This window comes from Lithobates pipiens, unplaced genomic scaffold, assembly GCF_037356315.1.
Source record: "Lithobates pipiens isolate NorthernLeopardFrog02 unplaced genomic scaffold, aLitPip1_a1.2 Scaffold_19, whole genome shotgun sequence".
Lineage (NCBI taxonomy): Eukaryota > Metazoa > Chordata > Amphibia > Anura > Ranidae > Lithobates > Lithobates pipiens.
Genome location: NW_027507764.1, coordinates 123,504,974 through 123,532,297, shown reverse-complemented (window position 1 = coordinate 123,532,297; position 27,324 = coordinate 123,504,974). Strand labels below are relative to the sequence as shown.

At 42.4% G+C, this 27,324-nt stretch overlaps 1 protein-coding gene across 3 annotated transcripts in view; it reads right to left on the bottom strand.

Moving 5' to 3' along the window:
• LOC143996262 (mitogen-activated protein kinase kinase kinase 3-like) overlaps positions 1-27,324 on the bottom strand; it is a 251,446-nt gene that overhangs the window by 4,504 nt on the left and 219,618 nt on the right. For all 3 annotated transcript variants that reach the window (XM_077491229.1, XM_077491228.1, XM_077491227.1), the window contains exons 7-15: positions 27,032-27,146; positions 25,231-25,349; positions 21,586-21,659; positions 14,985-15,049; positions 11,354-11,446; positions 9,871-10,059; positions 9,311-9,459; positions 6,029-6,160; positions 4,107-4,236 (exon numbers count right to left, since the gene is read on the bottom strand). In XM_077491229.1, coding sequence (XP_077347355.1) covers positions 4,107-4,236; positions 6,029-6,160; positions 9,311-9,459; positions 9,871-10,059; positions 11,354-11,446; positions 14,985-15,049; positions 21,586-21,659; positions 25,231-25,349; positions 27,032-27,146 — 1,066 coding nt within the window. The remainder of the gene's footprint in view (positions 1-4,106; positions 4,237-6,028; positions 6,161-9,310; positions 9,460-9,870; positions 10,060-11,353; positions 11,447-14,984; positions 15,050-21,585; positions 21,660-25,230; positions 25,350-27,031; positions 27,147-27,324) is intronic.

The following is a 27,324-nucleotide window of genomic DNA, read 5'->3' as shown; positions in this document are numbered from 1 at the left end:
AGGAAACAGCCAGGCAATGTGCCATAGCAGAGGGAGCTGGGTTTTTATCTCTCTTACTCAGCCTTCCTGTGGTATTGCTTATTGCTTGTCTGCTGTGGTATCTAGTATATCAGTAATAGTACATACTATTTCTTCAATATTACCTCTTAGACTGATCCAGAAATTACATTACTCCACTGTGCAACTCCCTTGAGTCATGGAAATTCCTTTACAAATACTATAATCCCTTCTACAATAATAAAGGAATACCACAGCGCACTAATGTGATTTACGTCATGTTGAAGACCTAGGCAAACAGCCTTACTAGCAATGTTTGGAATGATGTTGTCAAGTCTTGTTAGGATATCTTACACTTAAAGTGATTGTAAAGGCTCCTTTTTTTGTTTGTTTTTTAAAATAACAAACATGTTATACTTCCCTCCTCTGTGTAGTTGGTTTTGCACAGAGCAGCCCAGATCCTGCTTTTCTCGGGTCCTTCTTCGCTGCTCCTAGCCCCTCCCTTCTTTGAGTGCCCCTGAGCCCGCAGCTTGCTACAGGGGGCACCCAAGCTGAGTCAGAGCTCCGTGTATGCATTCAGAAATGGAGCCCTGACCTGGCTCCGTCCCCTCTCTCCCCTGATTGGCTACCGCGGCTGTCAAAGTTAGTCAGCCAATCAGGAGGAGTGTTCTTTATGGCTGAGGGGATTGTGGACATTGCTGGAGAGAAAAGCATCTCAGGTAGGCAAATAGGGGGGTGCTGGGGGGGGCTGCTACACACACAAAGAATGCATTAAGATAAAAAAAACCTTATTCCTTTACAACTCCTTTGAGTTCAGTTCTTTGTATTAGCATTAAAAAAAAAAGAATTTCAAGCCATAATGGATGCACTTCCATCATCTCCAAAATACAACTTCACCATCAGCTTTTAAATGTACGTAATAGTAAATAAGAGAAACCTCTTGTTACAAGAGGTTTACTTGACACTGTTATGTACAGTCGTGAGCTGGAAGCCAATGTGTGAGGTCAGGCAGTTCACAAGGCAGCAACAGAAGCTCTTATCTCTGATTCTAAAGCTGGAAGCAGAACTAAAGGGAGGAATACCTTTCCTCCAAATGTCCTGTCTCTCGCTGGCACCAGCATCTTCTTCTGTGTGTCAGTTTTCGGCCATCTTCATTGGCTGACATGGGATGAAGTCACTCCTGCTCATGCACAGGAACTAGTCATTCCAGCACACAGGGATTAGGCCAGCCACTGTAAGCTGATCTGCACATACCGAGGATTGCTGTGACATTGCATATCTCTTCTGCAATAAAAATCCTGCCTGCTCACAGTAAATAAAAGCAGAACTTTAGTTCCGCTTGAAGACAGAGTACAGCTAACTAAAGGAGTAAATACAAAACAGACTTCAGAGTTAAGTTAGGCTGGATTCACACCTATGCATCTTTAGTGCTTTTTGCATTTTGCAGATTTGCACTACAGGCCATTTAACATGGTTTCCTATGGAGCAGGTTCCATTAGATTGTAAGCTCCTTGAGAGTAGGGACTGATGTGAATGTACAATGTATATGTAAAGTGCTGCGTAAATTGATAGCGCAATATAAATACCTTAAATAATAAATAAATAATTAAATAATATAGTGCAAATCTGCAAAATGCAAAAAGCACTAAAAATGCATAGGTGTGAATCCAGCCTTAGGGCCACATTAGTTATTTATTTGCTTATTTAGGTGACAAACTGAAATCAATGTGCTGCTAACGAGATCCTTATGTGGGGTACACACTACAAACAAAAAAAAAACCGTACAGATCAATGTAATAACACAAGTGATGCTAGTGCAGGGATAACCCGCACTGAGCTACTGTATTCTGATAGGGAAACTGTTCCCCCCTCCAGAACACACTCATCAGCGCTTGCAGCCATTGGTTCTCTAGCATGCCTGTTAGAAAGAAGCTGGTCACGACACTGGCTTCTGTCGGACAGGGAGATAACACACGTGCCGAAAGTCAGGTGGTTCCTGCTGAACTGACTGTTATTAGCCATCTTTTGGCTCATGTGTACCCAGCTTTAGGCTTAAAGTTATTAGGACTGAATATTTTAAAAGCAGGATAAGCACTTTAATGATTATAGATTTGAGGCTTTTTTCTTTGCGCACTTTGTCCCTGTTAGGGAAATTGTGCTTACTTTCTGTTTTACCAAAAGGACAGGAAAAATTCCCAGTGGGGATAATGGGAAAAAAAAAAGGAGGTTCTTACCCTTTCTTACTGTAAACAGAAACGGAAACAATACCACCACCAGGAACTATTCAATAAGTATTTCAGGGATGAGTTCACTTTTTAACAAATAATAAATGCACATTTTCATGTCAGGTAAAAAAACGTTCATTTTTTTTTATGTTTTGGGAGTCTGTAAAGCATTGCTCAGTGATCAGCAGATTGCTGATGCCATGCATGTCTCCTGCAGATCTGTCAGTTTATTGGCTTACTCATGTGCTAGTTCATTGAAAACTACAAGACGACAACTTGGAGTTTTTCATTCACAAAGCACTTTTTTATTTGTTGGTTTCAAATTTCGACAGCTAGTGGGGGGGCAGACATATATACATATAGCTATGTCTATAAGTTAAGGCAGTCCATACATTGATCATTTTCTTTTCATTTAACTAGTGGGCTAAACAAAATCCGATTCCACCATCCACACAGTCAATATGGATGGGGGAATCCTGGTAATGTATTCTGACAGCAGAGAGCCTTCCCCCATCGTCAGAATATAATGATCAGTGTTGCTGGCTATACAGAGCGTCACTAATCATTCAGGAAAAACCCTGCAGGCTGATTGTATTCAAGCTGATCAATAGATTGCCTGCCCATACATGGATCATACATGGATCAAAATTCGTCTGGTTCCTGCTCAGCTGGCCAAATTTAGATCCATGTATGGTAGGTTTAAAATGGAATTCCAGTTACACTCCAATTAAGCCTAAATCTTCTCTGACCCCATTCTAAGCCCTTGTACACACACGGTCGGACATTCCGACAACCAAATCCGTCGGATTTTGTCCGTCGGATTTTGTCCGACGGATCTTGTCCGAAACTGTTGCATACACATGGTCAGACAAAGTTGTCGGAAAATCCGATCTTTCAGAACGTGATGACGTAATTTCGTTACGATGGGGCTACGTTCAGGCTAGTAGCCAATAGCTTTGATGTAGGAATTTGATCTGAGCATGCGGGGCTCTTTGACCGATCGGAATTCTCTACACATGATCGGTGTATGTCCGATCGGAGCAGTTTGTCGGAAAATATTTCCAGCAAGTTGGAAAATTTGGTCTGACGGATATTCTGACGGAAACAGTCCGATGCATACCACACACAGTCGGAATATCCGACAAACCGCTCCGATCGGACACATTCCGACGGAATCTCCGACCGCGTGTACAAGGGCTAAGACTATTCTGTCTACCATGTAATAGATGTCTATACTTACCTATTCTGAAGCTGCTACTGTCTGGTCACATGATTGTGTCTTAGCGCTGACTTCAGTGTGGAGGAGGGACAGCTATGAGTGACATCATTGCCCAGGCTCTGCAGCCATTGTTGCTGCGTCTCCTCTACACTGAAGCTGCTGCTGGGACCTGATCATGTGACCGGACTGGAGCAGCTTCAGAATAGGTAAGTATAGACATCTTTTACAGGGTATGTAGCATAGGTTTAGAATGGGGGTGGGAAAAGATTTAGGCTTAGTTAGAATTTGCCCGGAATTCCACTTTACGTGTCAGTTAATCAGCTCAGTAAACAAAACTGTGTTGCAGTTATACTTTGTTGTTAGTGTAGTAAAAAGGAGCCTAAAGCTCCCTCAAGTACTTATAAGTTTGAATAACATTTTTATATTTACATGACTAAAATCATGTTCTCATTTGTATTTTAGTTCTAAGCATGATAAAGAAAATATATACAACAACGGTACACATTTTCTTTATTTTTTGATGGAGAATGGAAGAAATTCTCTAGATCCAAGAGTCAGGGCAATGCACTTAAGGTCATTTCTCTTCACTGTTCTGGTCTTTTATAAGATGATATTGGTCCCATTGACTGCAAAGGAAAATGCTGTAACAATCTTCTTACACTTACCTTTAATGTCTCTGTGTACAATCATATTGCCGTGTAAGTATGACACTCCTTGCAGAATCTGCCGTGTGTACCGCCGGGTGACGTTTTCTGTGAGTGCACCATAAGCTTTGAGCTGGTCTTTGATCGATCCCTTTAAGAAAAGGTAGGTAAAAGAAAAATAAGTGCATTCTTCCCATGGAATGCAAACAATGGAACAAGCGGGTCACTATCAGAACATGAGACAGAAGTGAAAGCAGTTGTAAAGCTGGGCTAATATGAGGTTAAACTACTGCAAACGCTGATATTTCTATGAAAACATACATGACTTCACCATATGCTAGATAATGCAACATATATTAACAAATATAACAGTATTGTAGAGCAAGCAGGAATCAATTTTACTTTTTAAATTCACATGGCTAGTTGGCTACTGCTAAGTGTGCAGTAATCAATCAGCTGGCTACAGTGAGAGCTGTGATTGGTTTACTTTTTAAAATATGTATGGGAGACTAATGCCCTGGACACACGGTCGGGCTTTCCAATGGATAATATGAGATCGGATCTTGTTGTCGGAAAATCCGATCACGTGTGGGCTCCATCTGACTTTTTCTGTCAGAATTTCCGAAACACAAAGTTTGAGAGCAGGATCTAAAATTTTCCAACAAAAAAATCTGATCGCGTGTAGACAATTCGGACGGACAAAGTGCCACGCATGCACAGAATAAATTACGAGAGGAAAGCTATTGGCTACTGTCCTCTTTATAGTCCTGTCGTACGTGTTCTACGTCACCGCATTCTGAAAGATCAGATTTTCCGAGAACTTTGTGCGACCGTGTGTATGCAAGACAAGTTTGGGCCAAAATCCGTCGGAAAAAATCTGATGGATTTTGTAGTCGGAATGTCCGACCGAGTGTATGGGGCATAAGGCAGATCATACAGTAATCAATTTTCACCACAGTTTGAAGGAAAGAAAATTGCTCAATTCCTCCATTAACATAATCTGTGTTGATGAGGAAATCCCTCCCGCAGAGCTATGGTATTCTGACAACAGGAGGTTTCCCAGCCATCAGAATACAATGATCACTGCTTGCAGCTATAGCCACCAGCAGTAATCACATAAAAAAAAACAGGCAGGCTGGTTGTACTGAAGTTGATGAATTAACTTCAGTACAACCAGCCTTCCTATACACAGATTGAAATAGGGCCGGTTCCTGCTGAACAGGCAGAATTTTGATCCACCTTTGGTCGGCTTAAGGCTAGGATTAAAGATAGGGCTACCAAGCTTAGTTCTAGGGATATGATTCAAATTAATTGGGGTAAGTGCTGAAAGGCTTTATATATTTAAAATAATCATAATCTTTGTTGAAAACATCCAAAAAATGTATTTAAATTCATTGCTTTTTATCAGAAGGTTAGGCAGAAGTTTTAGGTCTTAATGTATTCTGTGCAATAAGATAGCCCTTCAGTATGCCGCAGCCCCCTAATAATTACTTGAGCCCCCTCTTGATCCAGTGATGTTACATGAGAGACTTTGCTGTTCCGGACCCTCCCTCCTCATTGGCTGAGACAACAGAGAAGCGTTAAGTCAGTGAGCCAATGAGGAGAGAGAGGGGAATGGGCTGCGGCTTGGCTCAGGTGCCCCCATGGCAAGCTGCTTGGTGTGGGGGCACTCAACAGGAGGGAGGGGCCAGAAGTGCCGGCGAGGGACCCGAGAAGAGGAGGATCCATGCTGCTCTGTGCAAAACCACTGCACAGAACAGGTAAGTATAACATGTTTGTTATTTTGAAACAAAAAGAAAAACAAGACTTTAGTATCACTTTAAAAGCTCATATGAAAGATATAAAGTGGCAGTAGGCTGTTGCTGAAATGGTTAAAGTAATACTGTACATAGATAAGTATAGGTTCTATTGTTCATATGATTTACATAGAATATCTAGCTCACCCCTGGCATGTATTCCACAAAGATGGAAAGCTTCCTCTCCGTGGGGTCCCGCAAGCAGCCATAATATTGAACTATTCTTTCATGTCTATGAATCTTCAGCAGCTGGATCTCACACTCTAGAGCGTTCACTTCCTGGAACCAAAACAACACAGGTTGGTCATTTTTCCAAACACTCAACTATTGCAGTAACAATGCTGGGCAAATCACACAACTTAGATGCCAACGCACCTAAATATTATAACTGGCTCCTAATATTTGTGTTCTTGGTGGAAATACATGTTGATGACCTAAGGGGTTACACGTACCCCTGCAACCTGGGCCACAATGTAAACTTCCTTCACAAGTCTCACTGTCAGTATTCTACTGAACTGTAAGGTAAGCCCACCCAGTAGAGGGGTGAACGTCACAGTCTCTAAGTGCTCATGTGTTGTGCCTTTCAGCTCAATATGCTGTTTTAGCCCCAGGTCTCAGAGAGAGCCCAGTAGGTTAGGAACATGCATTGCACTACATGGTGACATAGGGGGGAATTACATTTTCTGTTACTCTCTACAAACATCTTCACGATTCTACATTCATTTATTGACCTACTAATAAAAAAACATAAATTCACTGTGTTTATAGATTTTAGTCTTATAGCATATATTCATAAACTTTAGACAGGAATGAAAGTGATCTACTAAAGGAGACGAGAATGTTTACACAACTGTGTAAATTATCCAATCACATGCAGATGCAATAGGTCAGGGGTAGGCAACCTTACAGAGATGGAGATCTACCTGAATAGCATGGGAGAAGTCAAAGATCACGGCACAGTCTCACCCCGACATCTGATTTAAACTTCTAATTGCCGTACTACCATGTCACAAACTTTTGCATTGCATGGCAATTGTAGGTTTAATTCAGGTGGTGAGGAGGCAACATATCGGCTCCTCACCACCTGTCAAACACACTTGGATCACTTTTCACTTGTGAATGAGCCCTTTGTGGCATTTGACAGCGCATCAGTGTAAAAGCAGCCCTATCTTATGATGCCCAGCGTATTGCTTCACACTGACCTGAAGATCTCTTCTTTCCTTCTTTGGCACAACTCTGGAGACCACTAGCCAGGATAAGAGGTTGAATGCAGTTGGTATAACTCACCGCATGGGGAAGGAGCCAGGAATAGAGGAGGCATTTTGCTGCCTACTAAAGCTCCAACTTTTTAAGTAGTCCCTCTGCATTGCACTCTAATGCTCTGAAATGGCGGGTCAGCAAGCTCAGACCACTACAAGTCACCTGTCCATGATCTACAGGTTGCTGACCCCCTGCAATAGGTAAACTGGGATTTTCTTTCATACGTTTTGTATAATTGAAGTGAACTTTTTATACAATTTATTGGCTGGATTGATGTGAAATGAGTTTGTTTCTATGATACTTATCAAGAGCCCCCTCTTTGGAATGTATATGCCTTGGCTACCATGCTATCATTATGGTGATTTACTCACATTAGGTCTGGATGGTTTCCCATTGGAAAGTTGATCCTTCTATTTTAGGATTATGTGTACAAGACCATTGGCTGTTTAATGATTGCACTTGAATTTCCTCCCCGAGAGGCAGTGGCTTCACCTTGGCTTACTCTTTTGCACCTCCATGGGCAACATACACATGCTATGAATTCCAGTCTACCCTACTAGCTGATATTACTCTAATAAATTAGGTCAGTCATTTAATATATCTACTCTCTAATTACTTCTATTGTCTATTCTAAAATACTAAACCTTCACTCTTCTGTCTATTCTTTTCCTTTTCTTCCTCCCCCTCCCCTTTCTTTCTCCCCTCTTTTTTTCTCTACCTCTTCCCCCCTCCTCCCTTCCCTTTTATCCCTGGTCCCCCCACTTCTCCCGCCCTTCTCCCTTCCCTCTATGTCTTTGTCCCTTACACTCTTTGCTTTCTACTCAATCTATCTGGTTGTACCACACACATTCTATAGATGAACATCAGAAGCTGAACCATATCATTTAAACGATATAATATTTAATATTCAGTGATCTTAGATGCCTCCCGTTTCCGCCATGGGGTACATTTCCCTTCGGATGACTCTGCATATGTTGCCACATTGTCCCAGTTTCCCTAATGTCTAGGTAAGCAGTGTCTTTGTACCCTTCTCAATTGAAATTGAATGTATACAACATTAAAGAAAATCATTTCCATGTCTTGAAATATGTATCAACAACATTAAGGATGGTTTGAATTTGTAATTACAATCGCAATTTATTTTACTGGATGTTTATAACTGGCTCCTTCTGAAGAAACAGCTTTTGCTGCGAAACTAGTAAAGGATATTTGCCAAGACGCATCATACTTTACACCCCACCTCAACCTTCGGGATGATTTTCATCCTATTGTCTGTACAATTGTTTGAAGCAGCAGGTAAGGCTGTAACTATCAACTGTATTAATTCTGTCAATGTGGTTTTGTTCCACCATGTTTTTATATTCTATATACTAATAAACAGTTTTTATGCAAATTCTACATACTTTTGTCTATGTCCTTGAGGTACCCTTTTCTCACTTTCCAGGGGCACTTTTGAGGTGACCCCAGGCACCCATTTCTTTTAATCTGATAAAGATTAGGAGTGGGTTCCAGTGTACCAATTCTGTCACATGAGCCTAAAGGATTCCTGAAACGCATTGTTCATATGTGAACTGTCATCGTAAATCTTTGGATGTCGCGAACCCTTATGTGGAGAGTAATATTTAATGTTGTGTAATAGTTTTTTAATGGTACATAATAAAGTTGTTTTTATGGTACTCATTTTCTCTTCTAAATGTCCACACAAACTACATATTATGTCCATAGGTTTACATGATTTGCTGGGATGTGGACATATAGTACACACAGGTGTTGGTTTACTAAAGCTGCAGAGTTCAAAATCTGGTGCAGCTCTGCATAGAAACCAATCAGCTTCCAGGTTTTATAGTCAAAGCGTAATTAAACAAGCTGAAGTTAGAAACTGGTTGGCTACCATGCAGAGGTGGACCAGATTTTGCACTTGCACTAGTTTTAGTAAATTAACCCCACTGTCTGAGTTTTCCTCCCTCTATAAGATACAAATTATTGTGTTAAATTGGTATTGGTAAATCAGGCTATCAACGTCAATGTGAACCTAGTAATCCCAAATTAGTGAAACCTACTGAGAGACATAAATAAACAACAAAGCCATTTTATATATTATAATCTTTCACAACCTACAAAGAAAAACATCAGAAAGACCAGAAAAAGGTAAGTTTGGACAGCACTTACCTTGCTTGTCTCTTGACTGTCCGGGTCAAATGGCACCTGCTTGACAGCTAGTTCCCTCCCCCTGTCCACATCGTAACAAAGGTAGACTTCCCCAAATGCTCCTCTCCCAAGCAGCTTACCCAACCTCCAGTTCTCTGGGGCCTGTGGGGCTGTAACACAATGCTTTTTATTACTTCATGTTTGGCTTGATATACTTATTGTCAAACAAAATTGATGATGCTATTATCATTGTACTGCATTTTACAAGCCCATATAAAGTATCACACCTTTTGTTTCTATATACTGACTTATATTATAATTTTTCATTAATTGTAAATGTCTCAAAATACCCTTTACTCTTATTGGAAATGCAGTTCTTATACTTCCTCTCCAATGCTAGCAGAGCTGGGTAACAGCAAAACCACTTATCACAATGGTCCTGGTCCTCATATAGACATGCATTGGAGAGGAAGAGTCTTTCAGACCAGATCATTTAGAAGCGTATTAGGTCTGTACTGAGCTTTGTTTTTTTGTTTATGTTTTTATCACGTATATATACTGTATGTGCATTGAATACTTACATATCTTACAGGGTTCAGCAGGTGTGGAATGTATAAATGCTAAGTTTTTCTCTGAGCTGTTCCACCTTTTCTTTCTTGGCTCATCAAATTGCAGTGTACTGTCTCCATTAACACTTCTCGTTCTGCTGCTGGGACCCAGCTGGAACAAATTTTCTGGGGGTACGTAACTTCTAGGAAATGTCTGGCGACCTAAACAAAAGTGATAAAAGACCAAAAATCTGTAAAATCTATAAAGAAAATGACTGTAAAATGTGATATAACAAGAGAAGTAGAGGGTGTGATTGCAACAAGGCTTCTTGGGCCTACAGTGTTGTCCTAAACATGTGCAATTATCCTCTCCATCACCATCAACTCAAATAAGGCCAGCCATAGATGGAGTGGTTTTCTTTCCTGCAAAAGAAAATAGCTTGATCCCCCCATCAACACAGTCAGTGTTGATGGGAGAATCCCTCCCGTGAAGGAGGGTGTCCCCGCCAGAAGAACACATTGATTACTGCTAGCAGGTATAACAGCCACTAGCAATAATCGCATGTAAAATCAAGCAGGTTGGTCGTACCCAAGTTAATCAATCAATCAACTTGGATACATTCAGCCTACCTTCTTGACTTGATGCGATTCAGTTCGCTTTGAACACTATACAAATTATTCATTCAATCACCTATACATGGTTCGAATCTCGGTCAGTTCCTGCTGAACTGTTTTTCGCCGGCTTAAATGTGTAGGTGCATATTTTTGGTGCAACCTCCATGGCTAGCTACATGTACAGCCTATGTGGAGCATATGAATCAGAGGATGTGCACACACAGTACATTTCCTGTGATTGGAGGTGGTGGAGCCCTGGAGAAGACACTTCCCCAAGGGGACAAAATATGCTAGGTTAATGGGGTCATAAGAGCTGGGGGATTGTTATATGTGCAGGAGTGGTTATGTAGGTTGGGAGTTTTAAATACTGTAGGTAATGGTGTGGTCATGTTGTAGGGAAGTTGTAGGTTTAGGGGGTGTTAAGTTTGCAGCAATAAATTCTGACTGTAACTCAGGTGAGCATTCAATCTTGCACTGGGACGCATGTCTTGCAAGTAAAACCACAGTTTGGAAAGACAAAATTTTGAGAAGTGCACCTTTGTAATAATTAGTAATTGCTGTGTTTTAAATCATACGTGGTTGATACTAAGAAGCTTGCAATTCTATAGTTTTAATTTCTATTATGCAGAAAAGTACCCAGGAGGCACTAATGTCCGGCAACTGAATAGCTAACTATACATTAATCTTGGGCAAGAAGGCATAGAAAAGGCTGATATTCTGGAATTTATTACAGATAAATGTGCACTTATTCTTTAAGCTCTGTAGAACATGAGATAAGGCATAGACATAATTCTAAATATAAAATTTCCCAGTAAAAGTGGTTAAATACGATGTTTATTGTTTGAACAGATATTCATTATTACAGATGGTTTTCTTTTCGGGGCTACGTTGTTCCACTTACCATCACTGTATTCCTTCCGACTTTGGGAAAAGTGATACTGACGGGGAAAAGTGCCTCCTTTACCAAACCTCTCATACAAGGGAATTTCAAAATCTAAAAACAGTAACAATGATTAGAACAATGAATTTAGGAAAACAATACAAATATCAAGAGCTGGAATTATGACGTTAGCTGACTTACAGTAAGAATAAACAAATAACATGCAGCTGGTATCTAAGGCCGCGTACACACGGGCGGACTGTCTGGCCAACTAAGTCCGTCAGACAATCCGACAGACAGTCCGTCATACTTTGGAATGAACGGACTTGCCCACACACGGCACTTTTTGAGCGGACTAATACGGCGGACTAAGTCCGCCATACTATCCGCCCTACTTTTGAAATGAACGGACTCGCCCACACACGCGGAGGAAAGTCCGCTCATTTCGAGCGCGTCTCCAGGTAGGCGGGGCCCGCGAAGGAGACGTCGCTGACCCCGCCGCCTGGTATGGACTTAAAGGGGAACCCCAACGCCGAAAAAAAATCGGCGTGGGGGTCCCCCCCAAGTCCACAACAGACCCTTGTCCGAGCACGCTACCCGGCCGGCCAGGAAAGGGGGGCGAGCGAGCGCCCCACCTCCTGAGCCGTACCAGGCCGCGTGCCCTCAACATGGGGGGGTGCCTTGGGGAAGGGGGGGGCGCGCGGCCCCCCCACCCCAAAGCACCTGGTCCCCATGTTGATGAGGACAAGGGCCTCTTCCCGACAACCCTGGCCGTTGGTTGTCGGAGTCTGCGGGCGGGGGGCTTATCGGAATCCGGGAGCCCCCTTTAATAAGGGGGCCCCCGGATACCGGCCCCCCATCCTATGTGAATGAGTATGGGGTACAATGTACCCCTACCCATTCACCTGTAAAATAAAAGTACCAAAAAAAAACACAACACACGAGATAAAATATTTTATTGCACAGCCGGAGGCCGGCGGCGAGGAAGAAAGCCGGACTCCTCCACTAGCAAAAGAGCTACAAGAAGATAGCGGAGGAGTCCGGCAAGAAGACCCCCGAAGACGGAAGACCCCCGGAGCTGTGCAATAAAATATTTTATCTCGTGTGTTGTGTTTTTTTTTGGTACTTTTATTTTACAGGTGAATGGGTAGGGGTACATTGTACCCCATACTCATTCACATAGGGTGGGGGGCCGGTATCCGGGGGCCCCCTTATTAAAGGGGGCTCCCAGATTCCGATAAGCCCCCCGCCCGCAGACCCCGACAACCAACGGCCAGGGTTGTCGGGAAGAGGCCCTTGTCCTCATCAACATGGGGACAAGGTGCTTTGGGGTGGGGGGGCCGCACGGCCCCCCCTTCCCCAAGGCACCCCCCCATGTTGAGGGCACGCGGCCTGGTACGGCTCAGGAGGGGGGGGCGCTCGCTCGCCCCCCTTTCCTGGCCGGCCGGGTAGCATGCTCGGACAAGGGTCTGTTGTGGACTTGGGGGGGACCCCCACGCCGATTTTTTTTCGGCGTTGGGGTTCCCCTTTAAGTCCATACCAGGCGGCGGGTTCAGCGACGTCTCCGTCGCGGGCCCCGCCTACCTGAATACCCGCTCGAAATGAGCGGACTTTTCTCCGGGCGGGAAAAGTCCGCTCATTTCAAAAGTAGGGCGGACTGGCACACACACGGCCGGATTGTCCGCCGAAATGCGAGTCCAGCGGACAGTATTTCTAACATTCCGAAAGACTTAGTCCACCAGACTGTCCGCTGAAAAAGTCCGCTCAAGCCCACACACGAGCGGACTGTCCGCTGAAATGTGTTTCAGCGGACTAAGTTGGACAGACAGTCCGCCCGTGTGTACGCGGCCTAAGGCTCCATGTACACTGGCAGCTCCTACACTTAGAAGCTTTTGGCGTTTTTTTTTGCCAAAGCTCCTAAACTCAACTCCATGTACACGTTTTAAGGATCGTTTAGGAGCTTCTGCAGTTAGGCGTTCAAGCGCCCCTAACCTCCCTCTCCTGAACATGGAAGAATTGTATTCAGGATAGGAATGTTTTGATCGCCAGCCGCAATATCATGGTAAAATCACACTGCAATTTTGCAGCGTTTTGCATTTACCCAAAGCCGGCAGTCAAAGTAGTTCAAGTGTACATGAAGCTTAAAGTCAGCCAAACAAGTTCGATCCATGTATGGGTACTCTGGTTGTATGCAAGTTGATCTATTGATCGACTTGTGTACAGGCAGTCTGTTGAGTTTTTCCCGAATGATTAGTGCGGCTACATACAGTCAGCAGCACTAATTATTGTGTTCTGCTGGCAAGGAAGGCTCCCCACCGACAGAACACAATACTGCTGCAGAGGGATTCCTCTCATCAGCTCTGTGTTGATGGGAGAACTGAGCAATTTTCTTTCCTTCCATAAACCAGGCCACAGATCGATCAGATTTCAGACAGTTCAGCAGGGACCATGCGATATTCGATCCATCAATGGACAGGCTGATTGTACCCAAGTCGATCCATCCATCGATTTTAGTACAACTAGCCTGTCAGATTTTTAGCATGCAATTATTGTCAACAGTTATAGCTGCAAGAGGTAATGGCTGTGTTCTCCCGGCAGGGACGGCTCCTCATTAACCCCCCCCCGCCGGGAGAACACAATAGCCTGCTCTGGAAAAGGTTTATAGGGGAGTGTAAACCATTCTGAATGAAGTCAACAAAGTGTTGGTTGTAGCACGTAGCATGGCAACTGGTGTTTGGGAAATTAAATAAAAAAAAAGAGAATGTTGTTTTCAAATATGTAGCTGTTGAAATCACTAAATAATTTAACACTTGATGAACTTTTCTTGCAATGGGAGCATTTTATCTAACAACTTTAAAAAAATTATATCTGCACTTGGCCACTCTATTGCACTATGTTAGCAAACAACTCTAAGGCTGGCCATAGATGGTGCGATTTTACTTACCTGCAACCACAGATTGCAGGAAAGAAAATTGCTCAAATTCCCAATCAACACAGTCAGTGTTGATGGGGGAATGCTTCCCGTGGAGCTATTTTGTTCTCCCCACCTGGAGAACACAGTGATTATTGCTAGCTGCTATTACAGCTCCTAGCAATAATCCCATGGAAAATCCGATAGGCTGGCTGTATCCAAGTTGATCGATCAACTTGGGTAAATTCAGCTGCCCATACATTGTTTGAATCTAGGCTGGTTCCAGATGAACTGGCAAGATACTAACCATCTATGGCCGGCTTAATGCAGCAATTTAATAAGATTGTCAACTAGTTTTGGTTTATTGAAATACTGCCAAATAAACCACTGAACAGCACTGATGGAAAATCATGATAAAAATGAATTAAACATAATTTTTGTGATTAACTTTGAACACTAGTAAGTCGGATGAATACTGTTGATACTCCTTTCAGCAATCTGACTGGATGATACAGATAACACACTAAACTCCTTCTCTCCTCTACTCCTATATGAAGACCAATGTCATTTCCCACTTTTAGGCCCCTTCTTTCCCTCTCTCTTATTTTCTCTCAATGTGAAAACATAACCAGCACGAAGCAGACATTTGACCCCTCACCCGTGGACATAAGGGGTTAACAAGGAGAAAGACACAGAGGTTATACTAGTTATACTTTTCCTAAGTTTCGTTAACTTTATTACCTAAACATTCAAAGCTGTCTTTCAGCTGACCTTTTCTTCTTGGAACTGGCGTAGAAAAAGCTGGGCTGTGGGCCAAAACAAAAAACATTCTATTACATGGGGATTCCCCAAAAATAAAATAACCACAAGACATAAAAGAAAACATTCTGCTAACAAGCTCTGCCTGGGCCTCACAGACCCGTCAGAAACTGTGTAATCTGGGTGCCGAGGAAACAAGACACATCTGGAGAGATGGATACTATATAGAGGCTCTTCTTGTTTTGTGTGTGTGTGTTATATATATATATATATATATATATATATATATATATATATATATATATATATATACACACACACACACACATACACACATACTGTACAGACCTATACATAATACACAACAAATAACTACTAATAAATGAGTAAAGGAAGATAAAAATAGGATTTTTACAATATATTTATCTGTACAATACTTATCTTTGAGTACATCATGGGACACAGCGTCAGGCTAATATTCATTACCTGCTGGGTTATACTTCATCATTAGGCGAATGGACACTTGAAGACTAAAGGTCTTCAGACAGGAAGTGATCCCCTATATAACCCCTCCCATACAGGAAGTACTTTAGTTTTGTTGCAAGCACTAAATCCTCAAAAAAGAGGGGAGTGATCTCTGTGTCCCATGATGTACTCAAAGAAAAAGGATTTTACAGGTAATTATGATATACAAATCATATTTTATTTTTCATACACCATGGGACACAGAGTCAGGCTAATATTCATTACCTGCTGGGATGTCCCAGAGCAATAGCCTTGAAGGGAGGGAGACACCCTGCCAAACAATATCTAAATGATGGTGCGCTCTAATCAATTTCCTATTTACCCACTGCACTAGAAATGGAATAAATACTGCTCAATATAAATCCGTGCATATAAAAGGTGCTAAGTCCAATAATACGCCCACGGACATAAAACAAAATAAAGTAAATGTGCAAAAATGCTTAATTATATCAAACACAAGCGAAGCAAAAAATGCGACATATACTCTTCAATAATACCAATGAAATAAAGTGCAAAATACTGTGCAAAGGGAGTTAAATGTATAGATTTATAAACCAAAATATTATGTCATACTGCCCATTAATATCCTAAAATAATAGTACCACAAATCAAAATAATGAAATAAATCAGTGACAGCAGAAACTCAGTCCATTCCCACATGTATGGATCCAGGCTTCAAGCAAAATTACATTGCTGTAGAAAAGAGAGGATTCTCCCAATCACATATTTCCGAGGATGCCATTTTCTGGCTTCACACCAAGCAATAGAAGTCTTCCAGACCTTATGATATATCTTCCTAGTGACAGCTTTTCTAGCATTCATGAAATCTGACCTGGGCACATTTATCTGTAGTGTTTACTTATCTCTCTCCAAATCCCTAAGTCCCATGTGTTTATGCTGCTCCATTCCTATTTTATCAGCATGATAACTTCTGACAAGTTCTCAGCGATGGGAGATAAAAGCAGTCTCAAATTTGTGTCGGGGGGTAAACTTAGAGATAGATAAGCAGATAGCTTGTCTATTCACAGCACAGCTCTGCAAGTTTCTTCGTTCCTCTGCCTATGTGGAGGGGGGGGGGGGGGGGTGCCTTTCCTCTAATCAGCTTCCACACAGTATAAGCCCAGGCTCCACACCCACTACTTAAACAGAAAGAAAGATTTGTAAGAAGATATGCACTTTCTAAAGAATGTAGAAAGCTGAAGACAGCAGGTCTACATGTAAAACTTATGTAGGAGGATTTGTTTAATCTCTGTGTATCATCTGAGGCTGTTCACGTCACTGGGTATAGGAGAGGGTTTACATCCACTTTAAGATGGCCATACATGGATGAAAAAAACAAACAAAAAAAAAAACAAACAGACTCCTCCATCCACGCAAACATGGTGGATTGAGGAATCCCACTGCCAGGACACTGTATTATGACAGCGGGACCTGTGGCTGTGAGAATACACTGATCAGTGGAAGCAGCCGATTGGCTGCTGATTAGAAGTCATCCAACATGTCCCTTTGACAGTGTATGGCAAGCTTTATTTTACAATGCACCAATATTGTAATTCCCACTTCAGCTCACACACTGTACACCCCCTATGGATCAGAGAAATGTAATTCTGTGATAATTTTGTAATATATATATATATATATATATATATATATATATATATATATATATATATATATATATAAAAGTAATACATATTTATATTTTTTTTTGTCCATTTTTAGTACAGATGTCTTTTTCTTGGCAATACAGCCTTAAAAACAAAAAAAAAACAAAAAAAAAAATACATTATCTATGCACTCTATAGATAAAGATGTAACAAAATAAAAAAAGAGCTAATAGTAGTTTGCCCAGTTTTATTCTTAAAAGGGGTCTTTTTATAAAAACTATTTATTTCCAAATGTCTCAGGATTTGCGCAAAAATCACAAATACCACCTGTAAAGTTTGTAATATTTGTGGAATGGCAGTTTCTATTAGTAGCCTTTTCCAGGACAAAAACTTAGCATTCCCTAAGACTGGATTCTAAGAGAAAAAAGAAACTTAAAGTGGAGTTCCAGGCTCCAAGTCAGCAGTTACAAACAGTGTTGCTGCTGACTTTTAATATTAGGACACATGCCTGTCCACAATTCCAGCAGTGTCCACACCCGAGGGTGCTGCTGCCTCCATCTCGGTTAAGGGAAACCATCAGTAAAGCCTTGCGGCTTCACAGCCGGTCCCCTACTGTGCATGAGCGAAGGGCACTGTGCTTTGTGAGTGGGCCTGCAGCGAGGGAAGGAGAAGGGAGCCAAACTTCCAGCTGAGTTTGCCGCAGCAAACTCACCCGAAAGTGGGAGTGGGTACCTGTCAAAACCAGGTACCCACTCCCCCAGAAAGGTGCCAAATGTGGCAGCGGGGGGGGGGGGGGCAGACAAGTAGAGCTTCCCCTTTTGGGTGGAGCACTGCTTTAAGAACATTTGACCAGGGGAGTTGCAGTACATTACAGAACAAGTGTATGGAAAGTCCTGTGCTCACCACAGATTGTATTGAATCAGCTACTGCAGCAAAAAAGCCAATGTAGCACCAGTATTCAAAAAGGGCCCAAAATACATCCCTGGGAATTACAGACCAGTTAGCCTAACATCAATAGTATGCAAACTCTTGGAGGGGATGATAAGGGACTATATACAAGCTTTTAGTAATGAAAACAAAATCATTAGCAGTAATCAGCATGGATTCATGAAGAATCGTTCTTGCCAAACCAATCTATTAACCTTCTATTAGGAAGTGAGTTCCCATCTAGCTAAAGGAAGACCCGTAGACGTGGTATATCTGGTTTTGCAAAAGCATTTGACACAGTTCCCCATAAACGTTTAGGCCCCTTTCACACTGAGGCTTTTTTCAGGCGCTACAGCGCTAAAAATAGCGCCTGTATAGCGCCTGAAAAAAGTGTCTCCTTTCACTCCAGTGTGGAAGCCGGAAGGCTTTCACACTGGAGCGGTACGCGGGCAGGATGCTGGCAGGACGGTAAAGAAAGTCCTTCTAGCCGCATCTTTGGAGCGGTGAAGGAGCGGTGTATTCACTGCTCCTTAACTGCTCCTACCCATTGAAATCAATGGGGCAGCGCGGCTATACTGCAGCGGCGCTTTGCGATCGGTTTTAACCCTTTTTCAGCCAATAGCGGGGGGTAAAACAGCCCCGCTAGCGGCCGAATACCGCTGCTAAAATGACGGTAAAGTGCCGATAAAAACAGCGGCGCTTCACCGCCGACACCCGCACCACCCCAATGTGAAAGGAGCCTTACTATACAAAATAAGGTACCTTTTCATGGACCATAGGGTGAGTACATGGATTGAAAACTGGTTACAAGGGCGCGTTAAGAGGGTGGTAATAAATGAATGGTCAGAATGGTCAGGGGTGGGACGTGGGGTCCCACAGTGTAATTTGTTCATAAACAACCTGGAGGATGGGGTTACCAGTTCAATCTGTATTTGTGGAGGATACTAAGCTAAGCAGGGCAATAACTTCTCTGCGGGGTGTGGAAACCTTGCAAGAAGATCTGAACAAATTAATGGGGTGGACAACTACAAGGCAAATGAGGTTTAATGTAAAAAAATGTAAAATAATGCATTTGGATGGCAAAGATATGAACACAATCTATATACTAGGGGGAGAACGTCTGGGGAGAATCTAGGATGGAAGAGGACCTGGGGGTCCTAGTAGATGATAGGCTCAGCAATGGTGTGCTGCTAACAAAGCAAACAGAATATTGGCATGCATTAAAAAGGGATTAACTTCAAGGATTAGGCGATGAATTCTCTCACTCTACAAGACTCTGGTTTGGCCGCACCTGGAATATGCTGTCCAGTTCTGGGCACCAGTCCTCAGAAGGGATGTACTGGAAATGGAGCCAGTACAAAGATGGGCAACAAAGCTAATAAAGTGTCTGGAGGATATTAGTTATGAAGAAAGGTTGTGAGCACTGAACTTTTTCTCTCTGTAGAAGAGGCGCTTGAGAGGGGATATCATTTTCAGTTTGCAAATACCATACTGGTGACCCCACAATAGGGATAAAACTTTTTTGCGGAAGGGAGTTTAACAAGACAAGTGGCCACTCATTAAAATTAGAAGAAAAGAGGTTTAAGAAAAGAGAAAAGAGATTTAACCTTAACCTTAAACTACATAGAGGGTTCTTTACTGTAAGAGCAGCAAGGATGTGTAATTCCCTTCCACAGATAATCATTAGATAAGCACCTGAACGACTGCAACATACAGGGATATACAATGTAATACTGACATATAATCACACACATACGTTGGACTTGTGTCTTTTTTCAACCTCACCTACTATGTAACCAGCCCTCAAAAATTCCACTCGCCTGCTTGCATTTTAGGGGGTGGGGGGCAAGCACTGCCGGCAGCCTAGGTTGTATGGGAGCCGTTCTCCCAGCGATCGTAGGGGAAGAGAATGGAGAACTGCCGCCACCGCCTGGTTTATCAGAGCGCCAGGGGACATAACAGCTTTCATTTCAATAGCTGCGCCATCATATACAGCCCCTTCCACTTGTCTGGGAAACTTTGATAGACAGATCACCTGTCCCAGGATTGTATATAACGGAGCGCGGTGGGGAACACACAGCTATTGAAATGAAAGCTGTTATGTTCCCCGGCACTCTGATAAACCAGGCGGTGGCGGCGGCTCTCCTCTCTCTTCCCCTGCACAGGCAGGCTGCACGGTGGACACATGCTGGATGGGGGACACGGGCTGCACTGGTGACACAGGCTGCACTGGTGACACAGGCTGCACTGGGGACACAGGCTGCACTGGGGACACAGGCTGCACTGGCGGGCATAGGCTGCATTGGTGGACATGGGCAGGCTGCATTGGAGGACACGGGCAGGCTGCATTGCATTGGTGGACACGGGCAGTCTGTATTGGTGGACATGGGCAGGCTGCATTGGTGGACACGGGCAGGCTGCATTTTTGGGCAAGGATAAAGTTGTTGTTAATATTTATTTTTATAACTTAATTCTGCATAAAACATTTAATTGTAATTTAATTTCATGTTTAAGGGTGGAATTAGGGGCCGGGCAGGGTAGGGGTTGGGCGGGGCAACTGGTGGCGAGTAACCCTTGAGGCCTGGCTATTAGCACAGGACTTGAAATTTTGAGCCCTTATGTAAATATGACTGAACTGCTATACAAATATGATACAATGTTACAGAGACGGAATTCTGCTCTTTCATTTAGGAGGCCTGTTGCTCATTTGTGAAGGGTTTCAGCTCTGTAAACTTGTCAAACTAAGGATAATTTAAAATTCAAAATTGCCTTTCTCAAATGTGTTTTGATCTTTAACAAGAAAAGCACTACAATTTGTACTTCTTCATATAATAAAAATAAAAATAAAATGAATACTAAAAATGATTATTATTAATAAATCTTATTATTATTTATAATATATTTATTGTTATATTTTTCTCTTTCCAGGTTAAGCCCACTTTTTCATAATGTACTGGCTGCAACCAGTAGTCAAACACCACATTGCAACTCACAGAGGTCTACGGAAGGATACAGGAAAGCCCTAAGCCCTTGCACACACGGTCGGACATTCCGATGGACAATGTCCGATAGGACCGTGTTGTCGGATAATCCGACAGTGTGTGGGTTCCATCGGACTGTTTCCGACGGACCAAGTTTTCCAGCTGGGCTATAAAATTTTCCGACAACATGATCCGATCGGACTTTGTCCGATCATGTGCAGAGAATTACGATCGGACAAATTGCCACGCATGCTCAGATCAAATTCCTAGACCAAAGCTATTGGCTACTAGCCTGAACGTAGTCCTGTCCTAACAAAATAACGTCATCACGTTAAGTACGATCGGATTTTCTGACAACTTTGTCCGACTGTGTGTATGCAACAGTTTCGGACAAAATCCTCGGACAAAATCCGTCGGACTTGGTTGTCGGAATGTCCGACTGTGTGTACAAGGGCTAAGAGCTTTTAAAATGCTAACACATCCTAACAAAAAAAAAAACTAAGAAGATCAAAGTCTAACACAATTTTCAGTTTACATTCGTACCTGTCCAGAGATTGGTCCAGTGAATGACAGCTACTGGAGAGAGAACCATTTGGGCTAATAAAGGAGTCCAGCACCTGAGGAAGGTAATACAAAACATTGAAATAAAATAATTTCATTCCTGAGACACAAAAAGAGAACTTGATCCCTAGAGACTCAGGTTTGGACGACCTCATAAGTATTATTATACATGGGCTGTGCCAGAAGCAAATCAAATGCCTCTATCTCTGTATCTCTGTCCTGTCAGCCATAGAGACATGATATCTATTCCTACACAGATAACTAATATTATCTCTTCAAATGCTATGGTCACTGGTTGCCTGTCCTAAATATTTTGGTAAAAATTTGAAAAGAAAAATACAGGAGAAATGATCACTGTGTGCAAATAACCTAGAAGGACCACTAAACCTAGAACAAAAAGAGAATTGTGGCATTTCAGGTTCACTTTCACACCTATGAACCGTTCATCTGTTATTCACCCATCCGATGACGGAGGAAAAACGGACATCAATCCATTCCCATGGAAAAACGGGTGACAACAGATGTTCATCTATTTTCATCAGTTTTCATTAGCTTCTGTCAACATCCATTTTATTTTTCATCCGTCAAAAAAACAGATTGGATGAAAAACAGATGTTAAAGAGGAAGTAAAGGCACTTAAAAAAAAAAAAAATGCAACCTGCAAGGTAAAGGCATAATGAGCTAATATGCATAGCATACTAGCTCATTATGAATAACTTACCTGAGAACGAAGCCCCCGAAGCGGTCCTCCTCCTTTATGTTCACCGCTGCCATGTATCCTGGAGTGACTACCGGGTCTCGCTGCTCTGGCGCTGTGATTCGCCGGAGCCGCGATGACGTCACTCCCACACACGGGAGCCAACACGAGTGGCATATCGCCATGATCTGTGGCGTGCTCAGTGCACCTGCACGCTGCTGTCTATGGCGCATGCGCTGTAGACAGCGGTGCTTGTCTTTTTGTAAATATCTCCTAAACCGTATAGGTTTAGGAGATATTTCTTAGACCCACAGGTAAGCTTACCTGTAGGTCAAAGTGGTTTGTAAGGGTTTACAACCACTTTAACTGACAAATGGTCAGTTTTTCATCCATTTTTACATTGGTGGTGGATGTAAAAAAAAAAAAACTATGAAAAACTGATGAACTGAACTGATGAAAAAAAACGAAGAAACTGAACTGATGAAAAACTGATGAACTCAACTGCTGAAAACGGATGACCTGAACTGATGAATTGAATGGTCTATATGTGTGAAAGGACCCTTAAGGTGGCCATACACCATAGGATTTTTCTTGTTCAGTCCCATGTGGATGGAGGAATCTTCCCTGCCAGCTACTGTACTCTAATAGACAGCACCCGCAGCTGTCAGAACACCCAAACAGTTACTGCATCTCACTGGATACAGCTGTCTATTCGGCCATCGATTTTCTGCCTGGCTCCATTAATGTGATGTAAGGATGGTGGGCAGGAGGGTGCCAACAGAACAACCAGTGGCTTGAATTTGGGCCAGTTCACCAGGAAATTCACTCCTTGAATGGCCAGCTTTAGAGTTATTTTAAAGCAGAGTTCCACCCAAAAGTGGAACTTCCTCTGTAAGGACCTCCTTCTATGCCCCATTTGTCATGTCATTTTTTTTTGGGTACCTAGTTTTGACAGGTACCCAGCTCCCACTTCTGCTAGGGCCACCTAGGTGACTCCAGCGGAGGTTCTCCTCTCCCCCTCCCTCCTTGCAATCTTCTGGGTCACGTCACAGGTCCCAGAAGAATGCCCGGACATTGAGGAGGCTGGATAGTGGGGCAGGTGAGTGTGTGTTTATTAAAAGTCAGCAGCTACACTTTTTGTAGCGGATGACTTAATAAACACAAAAATGAGTGGAACTCTGCTTTAAGGGTTTAAGAGCTGGGAGCAGTTTTAATATTAAGGGTCCAATTAGAGATTAGAGTTGAAGGCTCCTTTTAGGGAAGTGTTCTGGTGGGGGGGTGTTAAATGCAGGGGATATATTTTTTCTTTCCAAAGCATTGCTCAGCTATACTGTGCGCACTAGCTTTCATCACTGGGAACCAATACAATGTTAATAAGTATTTTACAAACAGTATTTTAAAGTACAGTGGGGGAGATTTACCAAAACTGGAACACTCAGAACCTGGTACAGCTATGCGTGGTAGCCAATCGGCTTGTTTAATTAAAGTATAGCTAAAAGGCAAAACTTTTTGTTTTGGATAGAGTGGAGAGGAATTAGAACACCTGTCAGTTTTTTATTGCTGTCTGTACCCCCATTAGGAAGATTCACCCTCTCTATTGGTCCTGTTTACCATTATGATTGAAAGTCAAAGTAAAAGAAATTACCCAAATTTTGGGTTGTCCCCAGAAAAGTAAGAGGGGAAATCTTCCAATGAGGACACTAGTTTTGGTGACCTGGGGGTCCCCAAGAAATCCCCTTAATTTGCAGGGAATTATTCTCACTTCCAGACAGGAAGTGAAGGGAAATCTCTTCAGTTTTAGTATATCTCCCCCAATGAGTATTTTAAAAACAGATTTGTAGATCCTCCCTCTAGTGGTCTATCTGTATGTTATACAACACTACACAGTTAACACTCTTGCTGAGGGACTGCTAAGATAAAGCCTAAAGCTGTTCCCATTATACAATTTTCTTGTTCAATTTCCTTAGATTTACCTTTAACCACGCTCCTTACTGTGAAGGCCAGTTATGGGCGAGAGCCTTGACGAGGCCTTGCAACTTTCACATGCATTTGCAAATGTGTGCTAACTAAATCCCTGCTTTTAGCAGACAGACGGGTTAATTTGGTTGGTGAGTTGAGCTATGGAATCGTTTTTGTCTTACATGTATATGCCCTCCATGTGCGCCTTACTGTGAAGGCCAGTTATGGGTGTGAGCAGTGGCCAGTTTTTTTGTTACTGTTCGTATATATGGTCCGGGGACACACTGGGCAACTTCGCTGCCATTGCTCTCTTGCTGGGTGTCCAGTGTGCTCCTGTTCCTTTAAGGGGGCTTGGGCAGCCTCCAGGCTTACCTGTCCCACATCTATCTATTCCATACATGTGCTTCCACTGTGGAGACACTTATACATTTGTAGAATTAGGACTGCAAGCAACACAGGGTGCCGTGATGAGGCCTTGCAGCCTTCACATGAGTTTGCAAATGTGTTCCTACTAAACCCCTGCTTTTAACAGATGGTTAGACCGGTTAATTTGGTTGGTCAGCAGACTGGTTGGTGAGTTGAGCTATGGAATCGTTTTTATCTTACCTACAACTTCTCCTGCCAGGAAAACACAATGGCTCCATTGGGACGGAATCAAGCAATTTTCTTTAATGCAACCCATCTATGGCCGGCCTTAGTCACCTAAGTCACCTTGGTCACCTTAAAACTGTAAGTACTTCTGAGCTGCCTGACAGGCTTGCAGTGGGAGAGAAAAAACACAACAGTGCAAAGCCTGCACATGTAATGACCTCAAAAGGTTGCTCCACTATACATATTTATAATTATGATGAGATTTGTTTAAAGAGTAAAAAGACTACATTTTTCCTTAAGGTATATGTTCAGAAAAACACCTTTGTGTAAATGTGCACTTTTTAACTATCCTTGAAATTCTGTCACAATAGAGCCAATACCTCAGGAATGAATTCCCCCTCACTGTTGATACTGGTAATGGATTTCTGTCGGGCAATTTGCTGCTGTTCATCAGGAACACTTCCAGGTGGAGGAGAACTCCGGCCAGTGTGTAGAGATCCTGTGCAGGCAGAAAATAAAAGAATAATCATTGGAATTATCATGTGGCTCAAAACACTGTGGATTAAAAGCTAAAACCATTCAGTAAATTCTAAAATATACTGACTATTTACTCACTGTGGTAAAAGTGTACATTTTAGAATAACTAGAGCATTGGTAAAATGCTTGCTCATTGGACAATAATAGAAGTGATTTTTCACACCTGGTGCATCAACACATAGAATTCTATTAACGACATTACTGAGTTGGCATATTTCCCTTTGATAATCACCCAAATGTGAATCGACAGTTCTACCTCTTGTAACAGAGTTGTCCTGTTGTATAATTTTGTATTATGTCCGGCCTTGACTGGCAGAATAATTATGTATCCATCACTCAGAAGGGTTTCCATGTGTGGATCCTTAAAACTTGTATTTGGCAGGCAGTTGGGCAGGATATTATTATTATCGATTTATATAGCGCCAACAGTTTACGCAGCGCTTTACAATGTATAGGGGGGACAACACAATTACAGTACAATACAAGAGGTACAGGAGGGCCCTGCTCGTAGAGCTTACATTATAAAGGGAGGGGTGGTGGTACAAAAGGTAATAGCTGCAGAGAATGATTTGATGGAGGTGGCTCGGGGACAGTTAGGTGGGTGTGGGATAGGATATCACAATGGTGTGTGCTGACCCTGGACAGAGTTCATGCTGAACTAACAGTAAGTGATGACACCTTTGTGCAGACTTCACCTCTTCTTTCCTCTACCTGTAACCTAAATGTGATAATTTACACAAACAATAACACAAAGACTCTGTATTGCAGATAGCAAGCCATCTTGTTGGTGTGTAAGTGTCCACAATCCACCAAACAGGACCTGCAGAGAAAGGTAGACTGCATTCTTTTTTAGCAGAGTCTTATATCTCTATTCAGCATATGCCTCACCCTATACCTCCTTTTATGGATTTTTACAGATATGGAGGATAAGGAAAGAAATGGGAAAGTGCTTATGATGGATCATAAGGCTATTCTGTCTACTGAGCATTTAATAAATATTGTAGCCCTTTTGCACAAAGGCATATTGGTGTTGTATTTACCTCTATGCTAATCACTAGCTATATTACACACATAGCAGGGTCACAGCAGTAGCACATGGCATTGTGCACAACCAGCACAAACCGCCATGCTGATTGTAAAGCCGGGTACACACTATGGTGTTTTTGGGTTGCATGAAAAAAAAACTGACAGCTTCAGGCCGAGCCACTGTACTAACCATCCAACATTAGTAAATCTATCTTCCCCGCTGAGCTGTTGTGTTCTAATGGGGGGGGGGCACCCCAATCAGCGCTCTCTACCATTGGCCGAGAGCGCTGATCAGGAGTCAGTTGGCTGCTGGTTTTCCAGCATGCCCGTCTGACAGAAGCCAGACAAATGCTTCTGTCAAACAGACCGACATACACACAGGCCGAATGTCGGATTTTTTTTTTAACCGGCAAATGTCTCCCAACATTCAGCCCATGTGTATCCAGCTTAAGATGTGCTATGCAATTATCTTTACTTTGCATTACAGCCTCTCTTATTATAGTGATAAATGTTGTTTATATGCAAGCATAAATGCACATGTAAGCATACTGTATCAGAAACATGGAGTGGAAGACATATCTGATCAGATTTCAGGGATTAACCTATCCAGGTACTTACCTGTAGAACACTTTCTGTTCTTTCCAGCATCTTTATATAGTGATCCCAGAATATCCCCCATTGACTTTGATATCCTCATGTCATGGTGTTGCTTTGTCCCAACTGGTTGCAAGTGCTGTAATGTGAAGACAGAGTTTATTGCATCCGTATGACTTTTACCATCCAATATTTTACCATTTAGAAATAACTGAGGGTTAATGGATGCAATCTGGGAATAATTTATGTGCCAGGAATTGTTTAAATGTGCTATGAGAATGTGCTGTGTGAGTAGACAGATTTTTAAGATGTGATAG